The sequence below is a fragment of the Syngnathus floridae genome, chromosome 12, assembly GCF_059516105.1.
Source record: "Syngnathus floridae isolate MCC-2025c chromosome 12, RoL_Sflo_1.0, whole genome shotgun sequence".
Lineage (NCBI taxonomy): Eukaryota > Metazoa > Chordata > Actinopteri > Syngnathiformes > Syngnathidae > Syngnathus > Syngnathus floridae.
Genome location: NC_142424.1, coordinates 3,314,927 through 3,326,236, shown reverse-complemented (window position 1 = coordinate 3,326,236; position 11,310 = coordinate 3,314,927). Strand labels below are relative to the sequence as shown.

At 45.4% G+C, this 11,310-nt stretch overlaps 3 protein-coding genes across 6 annotated transcripts in view; 1 reads left to right on the top strand and 2 right to left on the bottom strand.

Annotated features, from left to right (window-relative positions):
- LOC148389522 (syntaxin-2-like) overlaps window positions 1-2,797 on the top strand; it is a 44,883-nt gene extending 42,086 nt beyond the window's left edge. For 2 of the 4 annotated variants that reach the window (XM_088391766.1, XM_088391769.1), the window contains 8 exons: window positions 652-724; window positions 788-887; window positions 984-1,058; window positions 1,356-1,429; window positions 1,554-1,662; window positions 1,869-1,942; window positions 2,043-2,183; window positions 2,258-2,797. In XM_088391766.1, the coding sequence (XP_088247892.1) occupies window positions 652-724; window positions 788-887; window positions 984-1,058; window positions 1,356-1,429; window positions 1,554-1,662; window positions 1,869-1,942; window positions 2,043-2,183; window positions 2,258-2,479 (868 nt within the window). In that variant the 3' untranslated portion in view covers window positions 2,480-2,797. Of the gene's footprint in view, window positions 1-419; window positions 494-651; window positions 725-787; window positions 888-983; window positions 1,059-1,355; window positions 1,430-1,553; window positions 1,663-1,868; window positions 1,943-2,042; window positions 2,184-2,257 lie in introns of those variants that run through there. The other 2 variants (XM_088391767.1, XM_088391770.1) reach the window with 2 other exon arrangements.
- A 455-nt stretch (window positions 2,798-3,252) lies between these two features.
- Window positions 3,253-5,053, bottom strand: pgam2 (phosphoglycerate mutase 2 (muscle)). Its single transcript, XM_088391771.1, has 3 exons — window positions 4,555-5,053; window positions 4,297-4,477; window positions 3,253-3,661 (listed from the first exon to the last, which is right to left on the bottom strand). The coding sequence occupies exons 1-3, from the start codon at window positions 4,969-4,971 to the stop codon at window positions 3,492-3,494; spliced, it is 768 nt and encodes a 255-aa protein (XP_088247897.1). The 5' UTR covers window positions 4,972-5,053; the 3' UTR covers window positions 3,253-3,491.
- Window positions 5,054-5,653: 600 nt separating this feature from the next.
- Window positions 5,654-10,581, bottom strand: nefma (neurofilament medium chain a). The gene is made up of 3 exons (XM_088391764.1): window positions 9,412-10,581; window positions 8,764-8,888; window positions 5,654-8,388 (listed from the first exon to the last, which is right to left on the bottom strand). Exons 1-3 carry the CDS (start codon window positions 10,426-10,428, stop codon window positions 6,366-6,368), a joined length of 3,165 nt encoding a protein of 1,054 aa, XP_088247890.1. The 5' UTR covers window positions 10,429-10,581; the 3' UTR covers window positions 5,654-6,365.
- Window positions 10,582-11,310: the final 729 nt, after the last annotated feature.

The window sequence follows — 11,310 nt, the reverse complement described above, 5'->3', positions numbered from 1 at the left end:
TCTTAATTACCCAAATGCTATCTATCATATTAAAATTGATCAAAACTGATTGATTTAGTTTTAGTGCCCTCTGCTGGCAAAATGTAAAACTGCAGTGGGCAGCTTTGAAATTTTAGGTGCATGCACGCACACTCTTATATACTCAATATAATACAAATAAAATACACGTTCTAAAAATAAAACATATATATGGGATTTATTTTGTAGTTTGACGAAAGGAAAAACTCAAATATCACCTTTGGGCAGGTGACGTCATCGCGCACTAAGCCCGCCCCCTTACCCGTCTTGCTTACAGGTAAAAATGAAACAAAACTAAAATGATTTTTAAAAAAAAAGAAGCTCTAATTCCTTAACTTATTCGCCATAAAGACAGCGTGAGTGTTCGATATTCTTCACAAGTTGGTTTTTAGTTTCTACATTAGTTGACGGAAGTCGTGTCCTTTGTTTGCCTTTTGCCACGGCCGCGCGCACACACGAACGCGCTCGTGTACAGGTGAGCTCAGCCTCACTCCGCATACTAAAATGTCTCTTTGGGTCTAAAACAGCAGCCAGGTTTTTTTGGTGCTTTGAAGAGAAATAGAGTCGCTTCTGGCTTCTCGATTTGGTGGAACAGGTGGTGGCATTTAAGTCAGCTATATTTGCAACTTTCAGCAACAACAACAATTCAGAGAATATGGCACATGCAGCCAGAGGCAAAGTCGCCATGGAGGACTTTTTCAAAACGGTTAGTCTGCACCTGTTCATGTTTTTCCACATTTGGGCTCTTTCGACCAATCTGTGTTTGTAGGTAGGGGAGCTGAGGAGCCTCATACAAAAGATGACCTGTCAAGTGGATGAAGTGGACAAAAGACAAAGTGCTCTTCTTGCTTCATCCAACCCAGACAAAAGTAAGCCTTGTTTTTTTGTGTGTGTTCCCGATGCTCCATAATTGCAGTTGCAAAAATAGACCGACTCAAAGCATCATTTCACTGCACTCTTCTCAGGATGCAGAGAAGAGTTGGACTTGCTTAACAACAAGATCAAGACTGATGCAAATTTGTTCCGAGCCAAGTTAAAGAGTGAGTGAAAACGCATTTTTGCACAATATTCGCACTAGTTGTATCATGGCATTACACAATTCAACAAAAGGGCTGTTTGTTAAAAAAAACAAAAATATGTGTACAGTTTTTTAGGCGTCACTGTTTACGACCGTGACCGTTGCTTTGCACTTCCTCATATTCTTTTCCAATATTAAATGGGCAAATATTTGTTTTGCAAATGGTGTCGTTTGCTAGACAAGGAAAACGAGTCCGTCGAAGATGAAGGTTTCTGCTTACCCTGTAAAGCATTTCAATGTTGTGAATGTTTTACTTTAGCATTGCAGGAAAGTTTCTCGGCGGACTGCAGCGACAATGGCACCTCCGTAATGCAACGCATTAACAACAATCAGGTTTATTTCTTTATTTATTTGCCTATTTATCCCACTTGAACCAGGTGCACACTTCAGAAATTCACAAGAAACATTTCACCATTCGCTTTTGTGATCTCTCTTCATTTGTTGTTTCCTATGCCAGCACGCTCACTTGACTCGCTGCTTTACCGAACTCATGACGAACCACCACAACACTCAAGTGGCCTTCAGAGAGAAATGCAAAGCCCATATTCAGAGACAGCTGCAGATTGGTGAGTTTCAAGCTTCATTTAAACAGGTTATAGCCTTGGTTATCACAACAGAGCTTTGCTGCCCTCTTGTGGCGGTTAGGGGTAGTTTTTTTCTCTTCTGTACTACTGCGAATTTAAATCATCTTAAGTGCTATGAATTATACGTATATTTATATATATTTTAAATTATTGTGTTATTTTTTAAAATATATTTATCTTTTGTTCAGTGGACAAAGTGACCACGGATGAGGAGTTGGAGGAGATGCTGAACCACCACAATGTGAACGTCTTCATATCTGATGTCAGTTGAAAGTTAGCTCGTCGCTCTCTAAAATATCCCCTCATTTCTTTTGGGTTCCTTAAATGTCAAGATGGTAAAAGGTTTCACTCTTGTTTTGCAGATCGTCGACTCTGGCACTTCTATTTCTAGCAAGGCTCTGAGCGAGATCAAGTCTCGTCACGAGGACATTATTCGGCTGGAGGCAAGCATCAGAGAGCTGCATGACATCTTGGCCGACGCTGCCATGCTTTTGGAGAGCCAGGTTAAATCTCGCTCTTAAAAAAATTACCTCTTGTAAATGAATAATGCAATTCAGTTTATATTTCCGTCCGCCAGGGAGAGCTAGTGAACAGTATAGAAAAGAACGTGTCCAGTGCAGCAAACTATGTGGAAGAGTCGAGAGACGAGACGCACAAAGCGGTGACGTACAAGAAGAACCCTTACAAGATCGTGTCTCTGCCCAGATTCTTCAAGTCCTTCAGGAGGAAAACAGAACCTAAAACTGCCACAGGTCCAAACCCGTCAGACCAAAACCACAATGAGAGAAATAATCACTGAACCTTGACACCAGACTGCTCAATAATAATAGCAGTCAAATTGAACTCAAGATGGTTCGTTAAAGTTTTTTTTTTGTGTGTGATATGTAAGATAAAACACTCCTTTTACATTTCAAAACAAGAGCCTGACTACCTAGGTCAAATTTTAGGGAGAATTTGAATTAATGTCAGTCAGAGATGTGCAAGCTGCAAAAAAATAATCAATCCGGGACGATGTGTTGTCATTGACTGCCCAGTAGGTGGCGTAAGAACACCAGCAGCACTGTGAAGCCCTGTGAAGGATTTTTAAGGTCACCAAATAAAATAATATAGTCATTCACTTCTACTTATTAAGTCTTAATACCTTTGACATTTACATTTTTCCTCTTCTTCAACCATCATGTCTTTTTATTATGGGGAAAATAATAAAACGCTTAAATTGCTCCTTAGTGTGAAGTTATCTTAAATGCTCTACTAGTAATGCAGGAGATGGATTGCCATTAAGACTATTTAAATAATTATTCCTTTAAAATGTGTTTTTCTACCGCTTCCATCCGTTCACTTTTCTACTTCGGCTGCTCGCTGTAATAGAGGCGGTGCTGTAATTCAGTTTCAAGGCAGCGGTCAAGCTCGTCCCCGCATTATGGGAACGCTGCCACGTTGAACCCGATGACTCGTCTCCCTCCTCATCTCAAAGTGTCCTGGATACGATTCCTCAGCACCTTTTGCACTATGCCGATTAAATATGATGAGGACAATGTCATTATGGTTTTCCGAAGAAGAACCAGACACAAGTTTGTATTGTATAAAATGTGTTTTTTTTATTGATGGTGGCCACAACTTAAAACAACTGAGGGATGTGCACGTCTTGAGTTGGATGTTTGTGTTGTGGGTCTGCTTCTTTGAGTTGACAGGTCGTCCTTTGGAGCAAACAGGAGACAAGTGTCCCCATGTTGGAATGGACTCCAAAGATGGATGGATGTTCAAATTGGAGGTAAGGACAGTCTCATTTGTTGGGCTTCCGGGGTGACAGCTCACTTCTTGACTTTGCCCTGAGCGGCCACGGCCTCCATGGCCTTCCTCACCGTCTCCTCGTCGCCCAGGAACGACATGGGCTTCACGGGCTTCAGGTTAGCATCCAGCTCGTACACAATGGGAATTCCCGTGGGCAGGTTCAGCTCCATGATGGCGGCGTCGGACATGCCTGGGGAAAGACACATGGCGGAATAAGTGTGTTTTAGGATTTTCATGACATGCAGTCATTTCTGTAAGGAAAACAGTATTATGTGCTCAGATGTCTCCTAGTGGCTGTAATTAGCATTGCCATGACAGATCTTTCACAACCGAGAAGCTTTTTTTTTTTTTTTTTTTTAATTTTTTACAGCTTTCACATGGTCATTCTCTAAATTCCCTGAGGTTGTCAATGTGACTCCAAATAGTTTGGTGACCTGCAGTGGGCCGGGAACAAGTCCAGGGTGTATCCTGCCACTTTCCCAGAGGCTGACTTTAAAGTTACTTTAGAAAATGGCTGCATGAAAGTCATAGGACTAACCCTCAATTTTACTAAATGGACTTCTACTCTACCCTTATTTTGTCGAAAGTGACCTTTAATATTGCCCTTGTAGCTTTTTCAATGTGTTAGTCCGTCCAACCTTTCTAGATAAAGGTCGCGACTGTAACGGGAACCAGGCTCATGACCCTCTCATGTCCCTCAGCCCATAGCTGCTATTTATATACTCTAAGTGTGTGTGTGTGTGTGTTTGTATGCAAATATTGCTGTCAGAATTAGTTAACCACAGACTTTGACATCCACACATAAATTTCCTTTTTGGTGCTCACCTTCAAGGTGCTTGACGATTCCACGCAGGCTGTTACCATGGGCTGCGATGATGACATTCTTTCCAGCTTTGATTTCAGGCACGATGACTTCATTCCAGAAAGGCAGAGCCCTTGCGATGGTGTCCTTGAGCGACTCGCATGTCGGCAGCTCGCCGGGCTTCAGGTTCTTGTAGCGTCTGGACTGAAGGTCGATGAAACGACACCCGGCGGGTTTAGCAAATGCCTCCTTTTAATTGACTTGAATCATTGTTAGCTTACCTCGCTGATGATGGAGTGGTAAGCGTGGTCCTTGTCCATGGGCGGAGGTGGGATGTCAAAGGAACGACGCCAGATCTTCACCTGCTCCTCTCCGTGCTTGGCGGCCGTCTCGGCCTTGTTGAGACCGGTGAGGCCTCCGTAGTGACGCTCGTTGAGGCGCCACGTACGGATGACGGGCAGCCACATCTGGTCCGTTCCCTCCATGATGGTCCACAAGGTCTTGACGGCACGTTTGAGCACGGACGTGTAGCAGATGTCGAACTTCATGCCCGCATCTTTGATGGCCTTGGCTCCTCGCGTGGCCTCCTCCACACCCTTCTCGCTCAGGTCGGCGTCGAACCAGCCGCAGAAGCGGTTCTCCTGGTTCCAGGCGCTCTCCCCGTGACGGACGATAACCAGACGATGAACGGCGGCCATGCTTGGAGCGATTTGTCACCCTCAGTCCTTCTAAGTTGCGCTCAGACTATGGCTGACCCAAAGTGAGGCCCGCTTGACATTTCACTTTCTTTTTATAGCACCATGAGGACGGCAATCACATGACCGCCTTGTGCTCCACCCGTGAGAGATCTTCCCGCCGTGATGGACACGCCCACTCGACCAATAGGAGCAGACACCCGAGTGTCTGTAAAGTCTGCAAAGGCCAAAGGTTAGCAATCGAGCCAAAATAGCAACATGACTTTTAAAATGAGAACAAGACATCAGACGAGACACTCTGGACTTTAGATTGTGCTTTAAAATTAATATTAGTTGCATTATTACAGCGAAAAAAGAAAAAGGTGATTTGAATTTTATTTGCTTGCACAAAATAAAATTGTCTGGATTCTGATACATTTTGAAGTAGCTGCTTAAAATATGTTTATGGTTTATTTTTTTTGCAACCACTTGATGGGGGGAAAAAAAACATTGTTGAATTTTCTAGTGGTCAAATGTGATTTTGCGAATTTGGTCTCAATACTGAATGAATAAAATTTAAGCAATTGTAATTTAATTTTTTAAAAAAAAATTAAGATTATTATTGTGTTGATATGAGAAGTTTCCAGGATATATTTTTTAATTCAATTGTAACACATTGACACAAAAAAGACAAACAAGTTGACTATTTGATTTCATGATGTTTATTGAGCAAATGCTGCTGGGAAATCATCAAGTGATGCGTACGGCTGTGGGACTGCAAACAAGTAGCACCTCATATATTTTCTGGATTTCCGCTTCCCATACGAGAACGCAAGACCCCCTAAGCACTAATACGGTATTTCTTTGTATCTGCACTCGGGTAGACGGAACGGATTGAAAAGCACGGTTAAGGCGATGAGGACTTTCCCGGAAACTCCGTACGCTTATCGGATCGTCCTGTTGTCATTCGCTGCGGCAGGTGTGTGATTTCTTTTTGGCTGAGTTGCTATATTCATATGTCACGTATAAGGCTACTTCAGCACAGCGTGTGTGCAGAGGCCCCGCCCCTAGCCCCGCCCCCACTCTACAAAATACATCATACCCCCTCTAAAGTGAATCCTTATCTCTCGGCCATACATAGGAGAGGAAAGTGCCCCTCCCCCTCCTGCCCCTGAGCTAAATAGCATGCAAAGCCCCGCCCTTCCCCCCAAACCGCAAACCCATCAGTTGCATTGCGACAAGAAGGGTAAAAGATAAAATGTCTGGATGGCTCGCCCTCCTCCTTGCATCTGCAAACATGCATGTCTAACATTTGTAGCGTTTGGCTTCTCTCTAAGTATGTTTGATAATGTCGCTCTAGCTGCATGGTGTTCTCGTAGGTTAGTTCTGCTTGATTGCTCGTCGGCGGGCCCGCCTCCTCAGTCGCTCTCCGTCACCTGCTTGATGGTCTGGGTGGAGTGCTTCTCCGTCTTGATGGAGGAGACCAGCTTGTCCTGCAGAACCTCCTCGACTTCTTTCACTGTTTCGGTAACGGTGACGGACTTGGTGACTTGCTGCATGCCGTCCTCGCCTGTGGTGATGGTTTCCACCGTTTTGGTGATCACTACCTTCTGGCTGCCGTCGTCTTTGACGGGGCTCTCGTCCACGCCGTTGATGATCACGTCGTTGGTCTCACCGAGCTTCTTCTGTTCTTCCTTGGGGCTGCTTTTGTCCATGTCACCGTTCATGGCGGCGTCCTTTGTCGTTTTCTCGTCAATCTTTTTGTCGTCGGAGGGTTTGGTTGCGTCGGTCTTTGGTGAGTCAGGTTTTGGTGAGTCTTCCTTAGGGGAGCCGGGCTTGGGAGATTCTGATTTAGGAGACTCCTCTTTTGGGGAGCCAGCCTTGGGTGAGGTGTCTTTGGGGGATGCAGGTTTGGGGGATTCTGATTTAGGGGACTCTGCTTTTGGTGAACCGGCCTTTGGGGAGTCTTCTTTGGGTGATGCAGGCTTGGGAGTTTCAGATTTAGGAGACTCTGCTTTTGGGGGAGTAGTTTTGGGTGAGGCTTCTTTGGGAGGTGCAGGCTTGGGAGATTCTGATTCAGGGGACTCGGCTTTAGGAGAATCTGACTTGAGGGAAAGAGCTTTTGGGGATTCAGACTTGGGGGAACCAGCTTTTGGGGATTCAGACTTGGGGGAAGGAGCTTTTGGGGATTCAGTCTTGGGGGAACCAGCTTTTGGGGATTCTGCCTTGGGAGAAGACGCTTTAGGGGATTCTGTTTTTGGTGAAGTAGCTTTAGGGGATTCTGTCTTGGGAGAAGAAGCTTTAGGAGATTCAGTTTTGGGGGAACCGGCTTTAGGGGATTCTGTTTTGGGGGAAGGAGCTTTTGGAGATTCTGTTTTGGGGGAAAGAGCTTTGGGGGATTCTGTCTTGGGGGAAATAGCTTTGGGGGATTCTGCCTTGGGGGAAAGAGCTTTGGGGGATTCTGTTTTGGGGGAAAGAGCTTTGGGGGATTCTGTCTTGGGGGAAGGAGCTTTTGGGGATTCAGATTTTGGAGAACCAGCTTTGGGGGATTCTGTCTTGGGGGAAGGAGCTTTTGGGGATTCAGATTTTGGAGAACCAGCTTTTGGAGATTCAGATTTTGGAGAACCAGCCTTTGGGGATTCAGATTTTGGAGATCCAGCTTTTGGGGATGCAGACTTTGAGGAACCACCTTTTGGAGATTCAGGTTTAAGAGAATCTGGTTTTGTCAGTGCTTCCTTTGTGGCTTCAGGTTTTGTAGCTTCTGTTTTCTGAACTTGTACTTTGGCGACAATGGTTTCTGTCACAATGTCTTCAACTGCAACCTTCTCATCCTCTTCATCTGCCTTGTCATCCTTGTCGTCTCCATCTTTGGATGCTTTGTCTTCACCCTCTTCTTCATCCGCTTCCTCTTCTTCATCGCTGGCTTCTTCTTCTTCTTCTTCCTCCTCTTCCTCGTCTTCAGCCTTTACTTTCTCGGGAATGGCTTTGGACTCTTGGGTTTTTGAGCAGAGGACAGTTTCTTCTACCACTTCCTCATCACCTGCCTCATCTTCTCCGTCATCCGCTTCTTCCTCTTCCTCTTCTTCCTCTTCATCATCCCCCTCTTCGTCTTTTGCCGGTGCCTCGGAGCTAACTTTAGCATCAGTTGCCGCTACGACTTCCTCTTCCTCCACCTCATCTTCCTCGTCACCTTCCTCTTTGTCCTCCTCACCTGCACTTTCTTCAAGTGTGGCCGAGAGCTCCTGGGCAATCTGATCCAGGGCTTCCTCCATGTCGGTCTTGTCATCTTCCACCCTGGTCTCCTCGATGATCTCCTCGACAAATTTGTGTTGCACCTTCATCCTGGGAGGTTCTGATTTGGAAAGTGACATTCTGGTGTACGAAACAGCCGGACGATGGGAGAATGTGCTGAAGTGGGTCTCCTCGCCCTCCAGGAGTTTCCTGATGGCATAATCAAGAGAGTCCATTATATGATCTCTACAGAACAGGTGTCAAAACATTCAAAATTGTTACTGCGCACTATGTGAAAACAAAATGCAATTTAACAGAAAATATTTCACAAGCTTCAGAATTTTAACTAATCGGAATTTTTGTGGTGTCCCTGTACTTGCCTAAAAAACTAAATTGTGAAAAGTGATAATTAATGACTAGCGCAATAGAAAATGAATTTATCAGTAAAAATATACATGTAAAAATGTTTTATCTTAATTTAAAAATAACAATTAATAATAATTACTTTACCGTTGAGTATTCAAACACACCTCATTGCTTTTTTTTTTTTTCTAACTATTATCATTATTTTTTATGTTGTTTCACCTGTATGCAGCGATCTCAATGTCCAGGGCCATTTTGACATTGAGCAGATCCTGATACTCGCGTAAATGACGTGCCATCTCCCATTTGGTACTCTTGAGCTCATTGTCCAGTTGGTGGATTGTCTCCTGTAGAAAAAAAATAAAAAAGAAAACACATATAGATATTTTAATTTAGTAGCATATTATTGGCTTCTGAATGAAAGAAAACCACGTTGACTTTGTTTCAGCCCTGCATGTATCATAATGTATTCTGACGCATATATTTAAATAGTCTCATTTTTATGCACCCCGCCCTGGAGGAGAGGTGGTGTGATGCAAGGACGTGGCCAGTGAGGAGGGCATCCCGCCATGATTCTTACTCAGCAAAAATGTGCAGAGAGAAAGAGAGAGAGTCATTCTGCTGCAGTCCCTTTAACTCCTTCACGAGAGTTTGAATAGAGTCGCGGCTCGTGACTTGTAAAAAAAAAATACACATGATATGAAACTTTCCAAAATTATAAAAAATATTAAAATCGAATAAAATAATACAAATATAGATATAAATATTCTTTGCCCTTCACAATGACTTTTTTTTTCAAACGGTGCGATGAATTAATTTTAACTTTAGTTCTTTACGCTACTTTTTTCGGAAATTCGGTAGTTACATTACCTGCAGGCTGGCCAGGTCGCCGTTGTGGCGGTCCTCGATGTCGCCCAGCTGCCGTTCCAGGGATTCTCTTGTGCCGCGCACCGACTCTAGCTCGACCGTCTTGGACTGCAGCTGGCGCCGGTAGTCGTTGATCTCGTCGCGTGCGTTCTTGATGGCGTCTTTGTTCTGCTCGGAGGCTTCGTTCAGTTTGGTGTAGTGGCACATGAACCAGCTCTCAACCTGCTGCAGGTTCTTGTCCGAGTGGCCTTCCAGCTCGCTGCGGATCTCGCGCAGAGCTTCGGTGATGTCGGCCCGCTGCGGGTCTCTCCTCTCCACGGTCACCTGAGACGCCTGGATGTGGCCCAGAAGCTCGTTGACTTCCTCTTCATGGTTGTTGCGGATGAAGGCGACCTCGTCCTGCAGCGACTGGACTTTCTTTTCCAGCTCGGCTTTGAGCATGTCCGAGTCACCGGCGTCCTTTTTAAGGACGCGGATGATGGCCTCGGTGTCCTCCCGGATGCGGGCTTCCTCATCCAGGCGCTCCCTGAGCCTCAGGATGTCATCCTCCAGGTGGTCACTGTCGAGCTGGATCTGCGCTTTGTCGCGGTGGATCTGCTCGAGCGTGGCGCGCAGCTCCTGCAGCTCCTGGTCGAACAGGTCGCCCAACTGCGAGCGGGACACCTGCTGGTTCCTCAGGGCATGGATCTCATCCTCGATCTGCTTGTTCTGCTGCTCCAGGTAGTGCACCTTGTCGATGTAGACGGCGAAACGGTCGTTGAGCCCTTGGAGTTGCTCCTTCTCGTTGGAGCGCCTGGAGGAGTCCGCGCTCAGGAGGGAACTTTGGCTCAGTTCGAAGGTGTCCATTCGGGGTTTGTTGACGGTGCTCTTGTACGACGCGCTCACGTTGGAAGCCGGGCTGGCCCGGGACCACGTCTGGGAGCGGAATCCGCCGGTGGACGGGCCGCCTGCGGAGCGGCTGTAGCTGTAGCTGGTCCTGCTGTCCGTAACTCTCCTAAAAGGGCTCCCCATGGCGTCCATCCTGCCAAGTGTGCGAGAACTAATAGGAAAAACAGTGACTATGTGGGTGTGCTGTACAGAATGAGGGGGGGACGTGTATGCGTGTAGGTGTGAGGGGTGGATGGCTTCCACAGCGACTTCCACCTTCTCTGCGCGCACCTTTTATACGATGAGCATCGCTATGCTCGCCAGGAAACTTGCTCCTGCTCAGGAAGGGAGGGGGAGCGCTGCTCACATTCAACTCTCTGCTATTGGGCAGTCGCGAACACATGACCACACATACAGTATTGAGTATTGCATTGTCATGTTCGTATTCTAGCACGGCGTGAAGTTGCAAATTTGCAATTGACGCTATAATGTAAATTGCATAGTGAGACGCGCACAAAAATCAGCACCATGGACAGATCCCAATGCAATAATTTTCTGTGGTGGTTTAACGTCGAAGAAAATCAACTGTTTAATGAATATATTCGGAAATGAAATGAACAACTTTTGTGATTATTATTCCAAAGGTGCTTAAACATGACCCAAAGATTATCCAAGGAAACCAGGACAACATCTATAGAACTGCAAGCATCGCTCAACTCACTTCAGGTCAGTGTTCATGACTCAACAATAAAGAAGGAGCTGGGAGAAAATTAGATCATGGCAGAGTTCAAGGCAAGAAAAAAATATGAAGGATCACCTAATTAAGAAAAAGAAATAAGACTTTTGGGGAAAATGTATTGCACTGGCGGAGCTGGGGGGGGGGGGCATGTGGGTCACTGCCTCCCTTTTGAAATATGGGGACATTCTCTTGTTTTGCAGGATTTTTTCTTTTACTTTTGTGGGGTTTGTAAAAAAAAAAAAAATGCTTATTATGCAGCCTTATCTCATATTTACACCCATAACTGAAATCTTCTA